This window comes from Eumetopias jubatus, unplaced genomic scaffold (genome assembly GCF_037043125.1).
Source record: "Eumetopias jubatus isolate StellerSeaLion01/CBP00866 unplaced genomic scaffold, mEumJub1_p1.0 scaffold_12, whole genome shotgun sequence".
Taxonomy (NCBI): Eukaryota; Metazoa; Chordata; class Mammalia; order Carnivora; family Otariidae; genus Eumetopias; species Eumetopias jubatus.
Window position 1 is genome coordinate 38,053,933 of NW_028274818.1, and position 17,807 is coordinate 38,071,739.

Below are 17,807 nucleotides of genomic sequence, written 5' to 3' on the forward strand. Positions count from 1 at the left end.
TTTCTCGCTGGGGCCACCTTTGACTTGTCTTGGTTCTGCTTTTCCTGAAATAATAGTTAGACGGGACTTTTGAAAGGAAATTGCTCTCCTCATCTGCCAAAATATTTGTTTTTCTTTTAAACTAGGGGACAGATTTCCCCATTCTGTTGTGACTCATGCTAACATAAAGTGAAATTGTCCTCTGATCCTATGCCTACTTATGGAATGGGGAGGTGGCCCAGGAGTGTACAGAGCAGAGAGGAAAACCAGCCTGGAATAGAACAGTTCTCATGAGAGTCCAGCATGGGCGAGGGTGTTGACCGAGACGGAGGGCTACCCAAAACAGAAGACAAGCACGAGTCATGCCCAGCCATGACTATCCCTTGGTGACCCAGCTGGGGTGGCAAGAAGTCCCCCGGCCTTTGCTCTGCAAGTCCGCAAAGGTGCCTCTTGCATCGAACACGGTTACGGCCTCAGGGACGATGACCAGGAGGAGAAAGCAAGACCCAGGAGCCACAAAACAGCCTGAGGAGACAGAAGGTGACGACCTCTCCAGGACTAGGAAACGTATTGTATTTCCAAATTCCAAGAACTTGGCAAAAGGAGAGACCATAACCATCTTTATTATCCAAATTCTAGAGGAAATAATTCTGCACAGCACGGAAACTACTAGCTGCCAAAGCAGATCGAGGTGACTCCTGAGGGTGGCCTCCCTGCCCGGATCCGCTCAGGGCTCTGAGAGGCGCCCGCGGGAGCGTCCTGCGGAGCCGTCCACTGAGGACACGGCCAGGAGCTCCGAGGAGGTGACCTGGCCCCGGTCCCCCTGGACACAGATGCAGAGGGAACCCTCCTCCCCGCCTTGCCCAGGTGTGAAAAAGACCAAGGCTCCTCCGTCGGCAGAGGAGGACGATCCTCGGGCTTCATCGGGGCAGGCAGCCAGCCACAGGGTCCGGCCGTGGCAGTGGCACAAAGTTCATGGGGCACAGCAGCGGGCACATCTTCTCGTGCTCCTTCAGTGCCTCGCTCAGGTGCTTGAGCTCCTCCGTCAGCTTCCCGATCTCTCTCCGCAGCACAGTGTTCTCTTGCTCCAGGCACTCGTACTCCTGGACAGAGACGCAGAAATCGTGAACTGGTGGCTGCAACCACATTCCCTTCCCGGGGCGGGGCTTCCTCCCTAATTGCGCCCCCTTCCATCACTTTGCTTGCTTTGTTTTGCTCTCCTCCCACCAGGATGAAAGCTCCAAGAGGGCAGGGCTGTGCTTTTTGAATCAACCTGACTGAAATACAATTTACATCAAGTAAAATACACCGGTTCTATGGGTCTCATTCAATGAGTTTTGGCAAATGTCAACCAACGTGTATCAAGAGAACATTCCAGTCACTCCTAAAAGTTCCCTCGTGCCCCTGTGCAGCCCGCCTCCCCTCCCCCAACTGCTGAGCTGCTCTCTGAAGATCTCTGTTGGGGTCACTGCTGTGGCCCCAGCACCTGGAACAGCGCCTGGAACATAATACGTTTTGCTGACAGCATGAGTAAATGAATGAAAGTATCCCTTGCCTTGGCTTCGCCCCAACACTCATCTGTGAAATTCCCACTATATCCAAGTTTTCAGAGGCTTACACCTGGAGGGGCTCATAGAGACCCCTCAGCCCAACCCACACAATGCAGAAAACAGATATCCAACGTGTGCTGGGCACTCTCTTCTTCAAAGGACAGTCCCCGCCATCTCTGAGCTGCTCTATCAGAAAACTCCTCTTTGCAACTGATACAAAATCTCTTGCTCTTTCAAACCCACCTATTGGGCTTGGTTCCACCTTATGGAACCACACAGAGTAAATTCAATACTTTTTCAACATTGCAGTTCTTGAAATATTAGGAGACAGCCCCATACCACTTCCCCTTAGGTATTCTCTGAGCTCAACTGTCTCAGGCCTCCTGAGTTCCTTGGGTTTTAAGACTTCTGGTCCTTCTGCCCTCCTGGAGGTCATCCCGACACACACTCTCATCTGCCGGGATCTCTCTGAAAAAGTGTCATTCCCAAAGGGCAGTGCATGATTCTGGGGATGGCTTGACCATGCACAGGGAGAGGTATGGAGGTGGCCTGCCCTGGGGCTGGACCCACACCTGCAGCCACCTCACCCTGGGGAGTCTCCCTGAGCTTGCAGAGAAGTGCAAGTTTTGTTCACCTCTGCTGCTTCTCTGTCTATATTTGGATGATGACTGATGATGAAGATTAAGTGTGGGCTCTACATCCACTTCTCCTGACTTTCACTCTGTTCACTTGGGCATCTTCCAGCCTAGCAAAATCTTCCTGAATCTTAACGTGTCAGATCACGGGTCATGATACTACACAGCTGTAAGCTGTCCATTAACTTGATAAGTAGGTCTTCCTTTTCTTCCTCCAAGTCATTGATAAGTTCTACAACACTTGGCCAATGGCAGAGCCCTAGGGCATGCCCACAGAGACCATCTCAAAGCTGACAATCTTATTTAAACTTTGCTGCAGTTTTGTTTACCATGCATGTCCTGAGGTGGTGACTCAACCTTATTATTATCCAACACATCTTTTCTCTGACTAGTAAATTTTTTAAAATATCACTAAAAAAGTCTGATCTTTTTGCAGGCCTCTAAAGCACATGCAAATTCTCAACTCTGCCCCTTTGCTAATGCTCTTCTCTTCCACTGGACTACCTTCCTCCTTTTCTGTGTGAGCCCAGCTCAAGCACACCACCTCCAGGAAGGCTTCCCTGATCACAGCACCTAATGGAACCACATCCCTCATTATGTTTTCTATTCAATCTTGTATCCTATTCAATCTTACTTATACTAAATAAGATCGCTCCCCAAAGATCAGAAATGTATAGCACCTAGGGGCCTCTTCTACCGTCTCCTGTAGCCGCCCCTGAGGGGCCACTGCCCAGTGACTCCTCTGCCTCCTTCTCTCAACCGCTTCCTTCCCTTCCCACCTCTAGGCACCAGAGGGGCTGCACACAGAGGCCATCTGAGCCCTCTCCAGGCAGGCCCTCAGAATGGTCTGGAATACTCGCCAAGGCAGCAAGCTGCACCCTCTCCCCACCCCCGGCAGGCTGTCCCGGGTCAGGCTGGCTTCACTAGCGCATGGGCTCCATTCCGCCTTCAGCCCTCCTGCCAACCCCAACTCCTCACACTGTCCTCTGGCCTCCGACAAGCTCTAGTCCTGGAGCCCGAATTCCACCTACAACGCAGCAACAAGCCCTCCGTGGGCCAGGGGAGGCTGTGAATGGGAAGACAGGGACAGTCACCGCGGGAAGGCTGCCTGCAGCAGCGGGATGACCGGCCGCAGCTCTGTGGAGCGCGTGCACACGCGCGCATGCGCGCTCCACCCCGCGACTAGAAACGCTCTTCACCTCCCGGTAAAATGGAGAATAGATGTTCCAATGGTCCATCCCCGCGTCCTCTCAACCAATAGGTTTCAATAAGCTAACATTTTAACTAGATTCCAAAAAACAGGAAAGTCTCTTGCTGTGGCAGAATATTCTATTTCTATATTAGCTTGTTTGCCCTTCTATATTTATTGAATTTTGCGGCAGGATGCCGTGAGCTTCTGAGCTTTATCTCTGAAAGCCATGAGGGGCCACACTGCCTAACGTCTTCCCGAGGCACCACTGCTTCCCCCACACCCCAGTCCAGCAGGCCCCTCGTCTGCCTTCTCTGTGGGGACTTTCTCTTCTGGGATTTGACTTTTACTCATAAACCTGCTAAGGGACTTTCATGAAGCTGAGGGAATAAAAAGGAGAGAAGAAGTCAAGATCTTCCGGTGAGGCCAGCTCCACAAAAATAAAAGGAGTAGCTGGAGCAGGCGGAGAGGAGGTGAGCGGACGTGGGGATGAAAGGGGAAAGAATAAGACCCACTTCACACCGAGAAGAAGGTACCTGGACCTGACATATGTGAAAAACATCCTACAGAGCCCAGTGCCCCCCAAACAAGGAATTATCTGGCCCCAAATGTCAACAGTGCCAAAGTTAAGAAACCCTGGTCTGGGCATCTAAGAGAGGTTGACTGTGGAATGAGGGGCTGTCTGGGGGTATCCAGGGTCCAGGATGAAAAACCGGCAAACGAGCTATTGTGGGTCCCCGGGACCAGAGATGAGAGCGAAGGAAGAAAGGAAATGAGGGGGTGGAAAAGGCCATCAGGAGGGCACAGCCACACACAGACCCCATTTCACAAGCAAAGAAAGTGAAACTCTGAGAGGCGCAGTGACTTTTCCAAGGTCGTGCGGGCTTGGAACCCGATTTCAAGGTCAACTGCAACCCTTGAGCAAGGATGTAATTCTGCTTTCACTGGGCAGTGCCTGGCCCCAAATTTCCCCGCAGTGGTTACCAGCAGTAAAGGGCTGTAAGCGCTCAGGATTTTACAATAAAGCCTATTCCCAAGCCCTACTCTGATCTCATTCCCAGCAGAAAAATTGTGTCATCAGGACGGGCTGTACAAATTGGTGTCATCATCAGTTTCTGAACCAAGGGGGGGGGGGGGTGACATGAAGCATTCTCTTAGATCATGCAACATCTGAAGAAGCCGTAACAACACAGACCACAACCGAATTGCCCAAGAAGTCTGTCAGTTGGTGACATTTGGGGTTCCTGAGGATGGCATCACTGCCTTCCTTTTCTGACTCAATGTTCTTTCTCAGTCTTACACCTTGGGCTGCTTGGCTCGAACCAGTCTGACCCACTTCTGAGACACCTTTCAGCCTGCTGTAGAGAGCTGGACTGTTCACGCACGTCCCTATTTGTGGATGTGGACTCAGGCGTGTGCCTAATGTTCTGAGATGAATAGGGGCTGAAATCCCCATGAAAGGTGTAAGCGTCTCGACAGGATGATTTGAAAAGCCACCATGAGCGCTGAGGTACAAAGACACACGTTAGGAACAGCTTCTCGGCACAACGCTCGGGCTTCCAGCAACCACCTCTCTGAGGGGAAAACTCAGATTGATGAGTGACCCCAGCCTCTCTCAGCCTCTCGGGCCCTGCCCTCGCCCCGGCGGACTGTCCCCGCCCCCCCCATGGAGAACTGGGAGGGGCAGGGGGTGGCCCAGAGTCTTCTAGGAGCTAGCACTGGAGGAGATTTCTCAGGGTGCTGGAGGTAAGGGAGGCTCAAGGTAAGTGAACGAGGTGGGCAGGAAAGGTGGGAACTCTAAACAAGCTCTAAATAGTCCCCTTTGTGGTATGCAAGATAGGCAAATAAAGATCTTGGATTCTTTTGAGATATGCAGCAATGCTACCCCACAGGATGGGATAGAGAAAGGACTGAGTATAGCCCTTCTCATGGGCTAAGCTCCAGGGAGTGGCAGTGGCCCTGGCTACAAGGTGGCAGCTTTCTGCACCCTTTAGAGTCTCTGAGAGAGCAGGCCTGATCCCAGGTTGGAGGAGTTTTCTGAGAACTGTGTCTGGTCCTCACTTGCCCCATCCTTGATGTGGCCTGGAGCCCAAGGGGGCCTGACGGGCTTTTCTGCCATGACCCAGAGCAGTGTGCTAGAGGTTCTGCCCTCAACTCACTCCTTGGAGCACAGTAAAACAATTCTTCACCACATTTTTAAACGAGATACCCCACCCTCAATATGCAGATTTTTTTTCAAAGTTAAAAAAATACTCATTTTTTTACTATATTTACCTTTTTTTTTTTTCCTATGTTGGCCCTGCAGAACATAGATCCCCATAACTGGGATGCCCTCCCTGGAAGGAAGTGAGGAATTAACAGCAGAGCTATTATTCGTGTGCTACCCTTTGGCCCAGAGGGGACATTCCTGTTCTACCTCAGGATTGGGATGCATTTCCATTTTCCTGAGCCAGCCACCTGCTCCCCCACCTCCCCTTGTGACCATTAACACTAGTATGTAGCTAGGGACAGTAAAGATATGGGCTACAGCTTTGGGGTCTGTATATGGATGGAGCCACTGTCCTGGCCTCCTGAACACTGTGTTTCTCAACAAGACGTGCCTTGATGAAGTCATCTGCCAGCGGTGGGTAAACCTGAACTAGTCTTCTGGCTCCACAGAGTCAGAGAAGGGAGTGTTCTCCCATGGAGGGATTGGGTTTCAGATCAATTAGTCCCATTTCCCAAAAGAGCACCTGGCTAATTGGTCATGTGCCATAGTGTATGGACAGCAGAAGAAGCTAGGAACCCTACAGAAGGGCACCCCACCATGGTTCTAAGCGGGATTGGGCAGGAGTAAATGTGGTACCACCCCTAACTTTCCAGGCATCTGGCTCATTTGGGTATCAAATCCAACAATGACAGATACTGAGAGAAACCCATCTTCTTTGACACTGTAGTATTTATGTTACCTTCTGAGGTAGGCAGAATAAGGGCCTCCCAAACATGTCCCAAAGATGTCTACATCCAACCTCTGGAATCTGTGACTATGTTACCTTATGTGGCAAAAAAGACCTTGCAGATGTGATTAAGAATCTGAACGTTGGGAAGATTATCCTGGATTATGCAGGTGGACCCAATGTAATCACAAGGGTCCTTAATGAAAGAAGAAGTCAAGAGTCGGAGATGTAACAACACAACAGTGTCAGAGTAATGCAGTATGAAAAAGACTTAACTAGCCAGTGCTGGCTTTGAAGATGGAAGGGGACCACAAGCCAGGGAATACAGAAGCCTGCAGAAGCCAGAAAAGGCAAGGAAATGGATTCTTCTCTGGAGCCTCTGGAAAGAATGCAGCCCCCTTGACACCTTAATTTAGCTTCATGAGACCCAGTCCAGACACCTGACTTCCAAAATTGTAAGATAATCCATGTTGTCATATTTGTCATAATTTATAACAGAGTCATAGGAAAAGAATACACTTTCCTTGAAAACTCTTATGCTTCCAAAAATAGGAATGAGATCTTACTCCTTTCTGTGACCCAGCAGCCAGGCCTTGCCCATGGTGGTGCTAACAAATATTTGTGGAATGAATCTACTCACCCTTGCTCCATGGAAGGTCTTGTCGATGTCATTTAGCCACCACCATGGACATAATCACTTGGGACTTACAACTGAGTGTCCCCTAGTGTTTTCTTATATTAATGCACCTGGCTTAGACGAGAAGCTTCTTGAGGGGAAGGACCCTGGCTGTCCAGCTGGCACATGGGGTCTGAACGCAGGGCCATGCGCTAATTGAGCCACAAGTGCCTTCTGGGGTTATCTGGTAACATGAAGCTAGAACCAGGACTGCTTCAGGAGCAAGGGGGGAGGAAGAAAGGAGGCAAAGGACATCCCACCTCTTCTGTGGAAAGTTTACAGAACCAGTCCAGGCTGGGAAGGACCTTCTCTGATCCTCACCTGAGGATCTTATCTCTTTTTAGGGCCCAGCCTTCCTATTTCCAGGAAAGAGTCTGATATTTGTAATTTATGCCCACTGTGAATTTCTATCAGTGGGTCACCTCTCCCTGGAGTACGTGCATCCTAAATCTGTTCTCAGTTCACTGTGAAAGGTTTTCAGAGATGGTTCTCCCCCCTCATAACACCTCAGTATCTGCTATGCTGTCAATGCCCCCAGACTCACCTTGCTAAGACAAGCTATGACAAGAGAGCAGGCAGGGAAGGGCTAAATTAAAACCCTCAATTATTCACACCAACCCTGTCTAAAGGTGAGAGTTCAGAACCATCACCAATTCTTTGCACAGATGCTTGGATGCCTTTGAGGCCAGGGCCTGATAGGGCAAATCCCATGTCCTGGCTGTGAGATTATGTGGGATTATGCATAAGGGTAGAGGAAAATGGAAGAGTTCAGGATAAACCCCAGGTTCCTGATGTGGGTGATGAGAAAGGTGGTTAGGTCCATTAACTCAACTTTAAGACAGTGAGAAGAGAGAGTCTCAGGGTAAACACACATATCACGGTCACGTTGCATCCAAGCAGCCTGCAGCAGACCCATCTGGAGACATCTAAGCAGACACTGGAGATACAGGTTCGGGGGTCTGGAACTGAGGTCTTGCCTGGAGCAATCAACGTGGGGACCTAACGCTGGGAGAACAGATTAACAGATCATATCTTCCAGGGTGGGAAGGAAAAAGGGCAGGGTCTGAAAGCGTGGTCAACATCAACACTTAAGAGAACTGACAGAGGAAGAGAAAGTAGCAAAGAAACTGAGAAGAAAGGTGGTTAGTAGGGTCAAGTGGGAAATGCGGTCTCTTAGCAGCTAAAGACCTTGAAAGAAGGTCTCAGAGAAGGGGTAAGGGTCAACGGTGTCAAATGTTCCAGGAAGGTCACGGTTGATGAGTCTAGAAAGAAGCCCCCGGATTAGGCAGTGCCAAGGCACTAGGGACCTCCGCGGGAGCAGCTTCTGTACGAAGGTCTGTGTTTGCGCGCGCGCGCACGTGGGCGCCTGCGTAGGGTGGTGTGCGTGCGTGCGTGCGCGTGTGCGTGCGTGCTGGGTGGGGAAGGGCGGCAGAAACGCTAGCACAGAAGACTGGGGAATAAATGGCACCGAGCCCGTGGAGACAGAGGGTCTCTCTGGAAGGAGCAGGGAAGGAAGGAAAGAAAATAAATGGGACAGTAGCTTGAAAAGGAAAATGGGATCAAGAGGAGGTTTTGTTTCATTTTGTTTTGATTTATACTTAAGAGTGAGGAACAACCAGCGGATGAGGGAGAAAGGTGTCAGTGAAGAATCAGAATACTGGGCTGGAAGGACGCAGTGAAATGAGACGTACGTGTCCAAACTGGTGGTGACCGGGACATGACCTTAGGGCCACCACCACAGTGTGAGGGCGGAGGCTGGCTCCCTTCCGCGGCCCTAATGTGGCTCTGTCCCAACCACAGGCTTACCTCGTGGAGTTTGTCAGCCTTCTGGGTCTGCTTCTTCCGACTTCTCTGAGCAGCAACTCGGTTTTTTTCTCTCCTTCGGACCTTCCGGTCATCATCCTCTGGGCTCTGGGGGTTAAAGTCTGGTTAGGTGCGCTGTCGGGGCGCCTTGCTTCACCCTTCTCTGTCCTGTTTCATTTGCAATCCCGGCAGTGCTTGTTGCTACATGGGTGGGACAGCAGTAGCCCCTTGTTCAGCCATGTGCGTGGCTGAGTCTAACTGTTCATCCCATGACCCCCCTGAGAAATGTGTGGTGTGACTGCCATTTAAAAGATGAGGATAAGAAACTCAGAGGGGGTAAGGAACTTGCTCCAGGTATCACAGCTAGTAAGTGGGTAAATGGGAAGTGGAACTCAGGTCTGTTGGGACTCCAAACCAACGTTCATAAACCTCTACCCCACAGGGTGTGTGCCTGGAAGAGGTGCAGTGTCAACATCCATCTGAGAACAGGGAAGGCAGAAGGCATGTGCTCTCTGGAACCTGCTGTGTGCCAGGCCTTACACCACCACACACAAACAGGTACTTTTGATACTGAATGCAAATTTTACACTGGTAACTAATTGCAACCACACAACTCTACCAACACACCAAATGATCTTAAACACCACTTCGTTTGAACAACGCTTGATGGACATTTTGTTTCACAGGTCGGAGTGAATCAGAAAGCAAACTGATGATGTGTCTTGAAAGCTCTCAGCTCTATATGAGATTTAACCAAACCTAGTCAAATCCATCAAGAGTTATCCTGAAACAGGCAGGCTAAAAAAAAAATGCACCTACCAAGGTAAAAACACTTCAGTTATAGAAAAAAACATGGAGAAGTAGAGAGTATTTGCTTTCCAGAACCCTGTGAGAAGGTACCAAAGGGGCGGGGAGGGGGTATACTACCTGCCAAGAGGTTAGTAGGATACAAACACAGGAAAGCTACTCAATTATTAACATTAATGGAAAGCAAATATTGATAATATAAAATAATGGGTAATTTCACTTATTTTATCTGGCCTTGTATTCCAAATATGAGAGACACTTATCTTCTCCCCAAGTTCCAGTGGGTAAAGAATTTTCAGTACGTGGAAGAATATAAGCCTATAGAAGGAGACAGATAAATAACATATAAATAATATAACAAATTGATGTGGTCTGGAAGAAATGCTTAAGGGAAGAGGCACAGGTGTTAAAATGTAGTTTTTTAGAGGCAAAGAAGCCTTGGTTAACATAAACAGAACACCACAGGGGCAAAATGTGGTGTACAGGACAGAACTTTAGCTTTAAGAAATACATAGCCACTGGTTTTGTCTCTTACTGTCAATATAGCCTGGGGAAAATGGCTTAAATTCTCTGAATGTTCAATTTTCTCATTTATCGTTAAAGTGTGAGTCATTCATTCTTTCAATAAGTATTAACTGAGTACCTGCCATGTGCCAAGCACTGTTTTAGGCAGTGGAGATGCATGCCCTGAACAACTGATCGGTAATCAATGCCAAAATCACTCTAACAGTCTAATGCTTGGGACTAGCATATGATAAAATGAGATTTTATCCTAAAGCTCCCAGCACATGGTATGCCCTTAGTAACCTCTGTGGAGGTTGCTATTTTTTGAGTCTCCCATAGTGATTGTCACCAAATCATGGCTTTTTGTTCACAGTCAAAAAGTCATAGAGCCCAAGGAAGCAACCTGCATCCTGCTCTCTGGGAGCAGACCCTGTAAACTGGATTTATCACCTATCACACCTGATAACCCAGCAGTAACATTTAATCAAAACAGAAAGAGGGGAGCTGTTAAGATAGTCATAAATTATTAACTATATCTAAATTAGTCCTCATAAAAATCTCGAGAGGTTATTATTCATTTTACAGGTGGGGAAATCGAGGCTCAAAGAAGTTAAGCAAAATGCCCAAGGCCACTCAGCCTGTGTGTGGTAAAACCGAGGTCCAAACTCAGAAATGTGTGACTCTCTAGCGTCACCTGATGACACTATGTGCCAGGCATCGAATTGGGAGGGGGGGGCATAACGATGAAGACTGTACAGAGCAGCAGAGTGGGAAGTTCTCTGATGGCCATCCCCGCAGGCAACTTTATTTCAGTTTCCTGAGTACGCAGTTGTAAATGTTGCCGGGGACAGCACAGAGGGCTGAATGCGGGCCGAGGGGTTTCCACCAGCAGCGGGGCTGGAGTCCTCCCACTGCGGGCCCCCACCCCGCACCCTTAGGCTGATGGGTCCCGAGTTCCCCATTCGGACCGTAGACGTTGGGAGTGCCTGGACACGAGCTGCTCCTTCGGGCCGAATTTCCCCTGGGCGCACCCTGGCGCCCGGGAAGGGCTACGCGTGCCGGCGGTGGGGTGGCAGCGGGCGCCAGCGCCAGGATGGCGACCCCGGGACAGCGCGGATCCCACGTGCGGGGAAGCGTGGACGGTGCCTGGGCGTCTGCACCCTCCGGTCTCTCCGCTTCCCGGGGCGCAGAAGCCGAGTCACCGTTCCGGACGCTGCGTGAGCTGGGGACCACCGGACAGAGGCGCCCGCGGGGTCCCCGGACCCACCCCGCGCCCCCACTCCTGCCGGTCTCTGGCTCCCGCAGCTCCCCTCACTCAAGCACTCAGAGTTCACCACCCCGGAGCCCCAGACCCACCTCCTCGTGCCCCTCGGCGCTCCCATCCCCGCATGCCCGCGGGCCTCCCTGAGCCTCTAGCCCACTACCTGCGGCTGCGGCTGGTTCCCGGGCGCCGCGACGCTCCTCTGCAGGACGCTGCCGGCCGCCGGGAGCACTTGCGACATGCCGGGCGCTCCTCCGGCTCGGCCCGCCCCGCCGCGCAGCCTCGCGGAGGAGCGGCCGCGCGGCCCGCCGCGCCCTGCACGCGGGGCACTGCCTTACCGGCACTCTCCGGTCACCCGCATCCTCGCGCCCCCGCACCTGCCGGCCGCCGCCCTCCGCCCCGCCCCCTCGGGCTTCCCGCTCTCCCGGCGCGTGCGGCCACCGAGCTGCCCGGGTTTCCCCACCCCCGGCCCGGGCCCGCCGGCCTGCGCGTCCCCGAGTCTGCCCGCCCCTCCTTCTCTCACTCCCGCCCCGTTTCCTCCTCTCCCCGCCCTCTCGCCGCACCTCGGGGTCCCAAATCCCACCCCTGCCGCGGCTTTCCGGGGGCCCTGCGCTTCGTGGAAGTCACGTGGTGGCTCCGAAACCCGGGAGGGAACGCGAAGCCCCCACAAGAGTGGTGACGCTGGGGCGGCTAGGGGTTCAAGGAGACGCAGCACAGCCTTTGGGGTCCTTCGGCCGCTCTCGGGGAACTTCAGGCTGAGAGACGCAAGTGGGTGGCTTGGGCGGGGCGAGGGGGGTGTTGTTTCCCGGTCCCATCTCGGCATCTTCCTGCGCACCCGCCTCGCCTCTCCCTAGCGCAGGGGTCACACTTTCTCGGGACTTTCTTCGGGGCGATCGGTCACCCAGGCGCCACTCTCACTCCTTCCTCGACCCGCGGCTCCCCTGCCCCCCAGGCGCAGGCCAGGGGCCGGAGGGCCAGCTTGGCCGGGTCCCACTGCGCACCCTGAGAGCCGCGGCACCCCAGGGACCGTCTGCGGGGAACATGTGTCCTTCTTCCCCCGGGCGCCGCAGGGCGGTGGGAGAGAGCGAGGCGGGGCGGCCCCGAGGGTGAATTCCCTCCGTGTGGGGTGGGGAGGAGGAGGTTGTCCTGAGAGCGAATCTGCCACGGTGGACGTCTCTCTTGACAGGATCTGAACCTCAGTTGCTTTTTCTTTTTCGAGATTAAAGTGACAAGATGCTCTGCGCGCCTTAATGCCAAACTGGGGACAGGGTAGAGGTATTGGAGCGTTCCCCTCCACCTGCCTACCAGTGAAAAGATACAAAGTCAAGCAGTATCGTACTTGGTCCCAGCAAAGAAAAAACGAGCGGTTTCGGGTTTGTGGTCTGCATACTTACTGCGAGCCCCGAAAGAAAGAACCGCGAACCTAGATGGGCGGGTGGGAACCAGCGCCAGGAGGTCAGACGTGCCTTCCGACTGTGGTCGCTTAAGTCTTGAGGCTCGTGGGCAGCGGCAGGGGATGGGGGGCGGGGCACTTCGGGCTCTCAGTCCAGCGCACGTGGCTCTCCGCCAGGGTTTAAGACCCTGGCAACAGCTCTGAGACGCAGCTTGAGTGAACTTGATTGCCTGGCGTGGGGGCAGGAAAATAAGTGGACGATCTTGTCTGTGGGATCAGGGGCTTCGACCGACCGAACAGAGGGCTGAGGTGCCAGGCAGCGGGGAGGACTGAGGGTGGGAGCACCCCTTTCTAGAGACAGTGCCATACCCCTATACCATTAGGGCTACACAGCTGAGCCATCTCTACATTAGGTTGTCCGCCTAGATTTATCTTCTCATTTCTCATTTATCCTTGTCATCATGCTACCTCACTCATGGTTGCCCCGGAGCTATTACTTTTGCAAACCACACAGGCACACGGTGTTCCTAGTACAGCGCTACACACGCGCACGCACGCGCGCGCGCGTGCAAATTCATTGCAGTAGGTCGACTGAGAGCCCTCAATTCCTGGAAGCATAAGGACTCTAGCAAGATAGGAAAACCTCTGGGTCAAGTGGTCTTGAATTTTCAGAAGTGCTTTCATTCTCCAGTGCTGGTTAGGAAGGGAAAGGGTAAGGTGAAAGCACAGCGGACATTTAGGTGCAGTCCCATCGTGCATTCTGGGTATCGCCACTCTGCTGTTCCCACGGAGCCACACCACCCCGTAACTCCTCTGGGGCTGTACCTTCTACCTCGCTCCCCACAGAGTCTGGATCCAAGTCCCAGCGCACGAGAACTCTTCATATAGCCATAGGCCTACTCTCTTACTTCTTTCAGGGGTCTCTTAAAATATATTTAAAGAAGGAGTCTTGGTTAACTAGCAAGCATTTAAGGAACAGGTCAATTGACCTACCTATTACACATCAAAATGAACGGATTAAATAATTAGATACAGAAAATAAAATCAGGGAAATAAAACAATTAAATTCTTTATCAAAGCCCTGGGATTAAGACATCATAGAATTTTCTAAGACAGCATGTGACAGGAGATACCACATTGGAAAGATCTGAACTGTACTAGAATGTTCAAGTCCTGGGGTGCCTGGGTGGCTCAGTTGTTAAGCGTCTGCCTTTGGCTCAGGTCATGATCCCAGGGTCCTGGGATCGAGCCCCTCATTGGGCTCTCTGCTCAATGGGAAGGCTGCTTCTCCCTCTCCCCCTCCCCCTGCGTGTGTTCCCTCTCTGTGTTTCTCTCTGTCAAATAAATAAATAAAATATTTTTTAAAAAATGTTAATGTACTTTAGATGAGAGCATGCCCAGAAATTACAAAGCGATGGGGAAAAAATATTCACAATAGCTATGATAAAGGGTTAAAATCTGCTATATATACAGCCCATGAAAAGAACAATATTGAGACAGCCTCTCAAAAGTAAACTGCAGGGGCGCCTGGGTGGCCCAGTCATTAAGCGTCTGCCTTTGGCTCAGGTCTGGTCCCAGGGTCCTGGGATCTAGCCCCGCATCGGGCTCCCTGCTCTGCGGGAGGCCTGCTTCTCCCTCTCCCATTCCCCCTGCTTGTGTTCCCTCTCTCGCTGTGTCTCTCTCTGTCAAATAAATAAAGTCTTTAAAAATAAAAAATAAAAATAAAAGCAACAGGTAACATCTATTCAAATTAAAAATATGTTTTAAAAAAAAGTAAACTGCACAAGGGACATGAATTGTTACTTCCCAACAGAGGAAATAATCAAGGAAAATTGATATAGGAAAAAATATATATTAGCATGAGAAACATTTAAAAACATTAAGTTAACAAAATAAAAAGTATCAAATGTTGGTGAGAGTGTGGTGAAACTGCTGCTTTCATATTTCATTGGCATTGTAAATTGGTACAAACTTATTGGAAAGCAAATTTATTGTCATTTTTAAGAACCATGCAATAATCATGGTTTTTGACTTCATTTTCCTTAGAAAAGTTCTAGAAAATCATCATAGGAAGATCACTGTAAATACTAAAGAGAAAAATACTATATGCACTGAAAGCTCATATTTTTAAGAGTAAAAAAATTATAAGCAACATAAATGTCCAATTATAGGGGAATGGCTGACTAAAATATGTTTTAGTCATGAAGTAGAACAGTATGCATCTTTAAAATTACAAGCATGCAGACAGATTTGCCACATGGAAGATTTATTGGATACAAGATAAAGTGAGAAAAAAAATCGGGTTACAAAAAGTGTAAGTATAACATGTATAAAAAATGTGTAACACTGCTGTACTATATGCTTAAAAAATGGTTAATATGGTAAATTTTATGCTGTGTTTTTTTTTTTTACCACAATGACAAAGTATATGCATATAAGAAAAAATTGGAAAAGAATAGAACAAAGTGGTAGCTTTTCTGCTGTGGTGGTGGGATTATAAGTAATTTTCCTTTTCCTTTTTTTTTAACTTTTTGGAGAGAGTTTTATTATGTTTACATCTTAAAACATTTTATATTTACAAGCACTAACTATTGCTTTCCCTGATACTAAGCTCATTTGTCACACCAGCATGCCAACACCTCTTTGACCAAGTGGGATGCTCTACTGACTGCCTGTTTTCTTGATTTTCTGTAATATTTGCTGGTTCATTTTATTCTAGGTCAGAAGGAGAAAAAACAATGAAAATGAAGGAAAGATAAACAAGAACAGGGGTGCCTGGGTGGCTCAGTTGGTTAAGCGACTGCCTTCGGCTCAGGTCATGATCCTGGAGTCCCGGGATCGAGTCCCGCATCGGGCTCCCTGCTCAGCAGGGAGTCTGCCTCTCCGTCTGACCTTCTTCCCTCTCATGCTCTCTCTCTACCATTCTCTCTCTCAATAAATAAATAAAAATCTTTAAAAAAAAAAAAAGCTAAGATTTAAAAAAAAAAAAAAGATAAACAAGAACAGACATTTCAAGTGTCTCCTTTTCTTCTTCTGCCTTTCCTTTTTATCCGTAGTTTTTCCTTTGAACTGTGGGAGAGAAATTACATGGTTTGGCAATTTCCTATTACTACCACAATGACCCTGGATTACATCTACAGGGACGGGGGGTGGTGGTGCAGGAGATTTATAGCTCAGTGATCAAATCCTCTGGTGATTCACTTCATAAGATGATAGTTCTTTATAAAAACAAGTTGCTCAAATGCTAGGAAACCCTGTCACTACTCACTCTCTTTTAGGGAAACTGGCTTTCCAGTAACTATATTTTCCCTGCTCTTTCTCAGAAGGTGGTCCTGTGGGCTTCTGGTGGGGCTAGAGAAAAGAAAGTTTAAGGCAGAGACCCCTGTGTTTACCAGAAATCAGTCATTGTGTCAGGCAATGGACAAAGCAAAGATCCACACCTCAGGAAGCTCATGTTCTAGAGGAGGGAGATAAACAATAAACAAAATGTAGTATTTAGCAGGGGGAAATGTAGTATTTAGATGGTGGTATGATCTATGGAGAAATATAAAGGAGGGATGAGAGATAGGGAATATTGAAGGGAGACCAAGCAAGGTTCTCCTGAAGGAGGTGAGAGAGGGGGCCGTGTGAATATCTGGGTAGGGGTGATCCAGGCTGCATGAACAGCAAGTGCCAGAGCCCCTTGGAAGCATGCCTGACCATTCCAGAAACTACAGGACACTAGAGTATAGTAAGGAAGGGCTGCATACCAAGAGGTGAGGTCAGAAAGGCAAAGGGGCAGGCTTTTACTCGAAGCGAGATGAGAAAATATTGGACTTCTGAACAGTGTGACATGATCTAACCTTGTATAGGATCCCTTTGGGCTAGGTGTTTAAAACAGTCCAACAGGGGTAAGGAAGAAACAAGAAGTGATGGCAATAATCCAGGAGAGTGGGGATGAGGGCTTGGAAGATACTGAGAGCAATGGGGGCCAAGACACATGTGCCAGGAAGTCAGTGTGCATAGGCTTATGGTTCTTCACTTGGGCAGGCCCCTTTCAAGACCCAGAGGGGGCCTAGCAATGTGTTCATATGGTGATAGCCTGTAATAAATTTGCAAAAGTGGGATATTTTAACTACAAATGGTTAAGACCACTGTCTCTTTTCACCCCAACCTCCCCTCACTCCCTTCACGTCTGCTGGTGTTGAACAGGCTATGGGCATCTGGGGGACTTTGCCAAGGAAGGCTCATCAGAGCTGTACTTCTGTATCGGGATATACGTATGTGGTTTGCAGTCACTTCTGTCTAGAGTCATATTATTGCAAGTTGTATGCTGCCAGGAATATCCCTACTGCCCACCCACCATGCTAACTCACCTGAGAAGGTTCTTTGTACTGAGAAATGAACATTTTTTTAAAAGATTTTATTTATTTATTCGACAGATGGCACAAGCAGGCAGAGTGGCAGGCAGACGGAGAGGGAGAAGCAGGCTCTCCGCCGAGCAGGGAGCCGGACGTGGGGCTCGATCCCAGGACCCTGGGATCATGACCTGAGCCAAAGGCAGCTGCTTAACCAACTGAGCCACCCAGGCGCCCGAGAAATGAACATTTTCACGCAACATCAAACCAATGTGGATGGTGGAGAAATGCTTGAAATGTATGGCCCCAGAAGCAAATCTATGAAAATTCTCCAGATCATCACACATGCAAAATTGTAAGCAGGGGATTGAGTTCTTGTGTTTGTCTAGTCAAAACAGCATCCTCTCCTGCCAGGAATGAAATCAACAATACAGCTTCTATAATTATAAATATACCTTAAGGAGTGTTTACTTTGCTAGGTGGCATATTTTATAAAGCTTGATTATAACATTTTAATTGTTTGGAAATGTGTTCTGGAATATTTTCAATAAAAGTTAGAAAATACAGACTCCTGATTTGTTCATATACGAAGGGCACCATCCTTTATCATTTCTAAACTTATTTATGTATTAAAGAACTGAGAGAAAAAATATATAAAATTAATGAAATGTAAAAAAGGGTGGAAGATAAGCAATTAAAATCAATGGAAAATTTTCTGACATGAAAAAGCAAACTGT

The 17,807-nt window shown here is 49.3% G+C and overlaps 1 protein-coding gene and 1 long non-coding RNA gene across 5 annotated transcripts; one reads left to right on the top strand and one right to left on the bottom strand.

Annotated features, from left to right (window-relative positions):
- Nucleotides 1–562: 562 nt before the first annotated feature.
- Nucleotides 563–12,371, bottom strand: BATF3 (basic leucine zipper ATF-like transcription factor 3). Of its 2 annotated transcripts, none has more exons than XM_028125810.2 (3): nucleotides 11,924–12,371; nucleotides 8,772–8,876; nucleotides 563–1,082 (listed from the first exon to the last, which is right to left on the bottom strand). In XM_028125810.2, exons 1-3 carry the CDS (start codon nucleotides 12,161–12,163, stop codon nucleotides 900–902), a joined length of 528 nt encoding a protein of 175 aa, XP_027981611.1. In that variant the 5' UTR covers nucleotides 12,164–12,371; the 3' UTR covers nucleotides 563–899. The 2 variants fall into 2 exon arrangements, with proteins under 2 accessions (XP_027981611.1, XP_027981612.1); XM_028125811.2 differs by lacking the exon at nucleotides 11,924–12,371 and adding an exon at nucleotides 11,504–11,798.
- Nucleotides 4,518–17,602, top strand: LOC114225928 (uncharacterized). Of its 3 annotated transcripts, none has more exons than XR_015766569.1 (4): nucleotides 4,518–5,115; nucleotides 5,659–6,744; nucleotides 9,211–9,326; nucleotides 17,155–17,602. It is a non-coding gene; the product is annotated as an uncharacterized LOC114225928 (long non-coding RNA). The 3 variants fall into 3 exon arrangements; XR_015766570.1 differs by having other exon boundaries at nucleotides 4,518–5,099; XR_003612644.2 differs by having other exon boundaries at nucleotides 4,532–6,744.
- Nucleotides 17,603–17,807: the final 205 nt, after the last annotated feature.

Bases quoted from the DNA above. Each gene is read 5' to 3' on its own strand.
- BATF3 (XM_028125810.2), bottom strand. From the start codon at position 12,163: ATGCCGAGATGGGACCGGGAAACAACACCCCCCTCGCCCCGCCCAAGC. The intron at 8,877-11,923 runs GTGGGATTTGGG...TTTAACCCCCAG, and splicing joins CCCGGAAAGCCGCGGCAGGG to AGCCCAGAGGATGATGACCG. The intron at 1,083-8,771 runs GTAAGCCTGTGG...GTCTCTGTCCAG, and splicing joins AGGCTGACAAACTCCACGAG to GAGTACGAGTGCCTGGAGCA.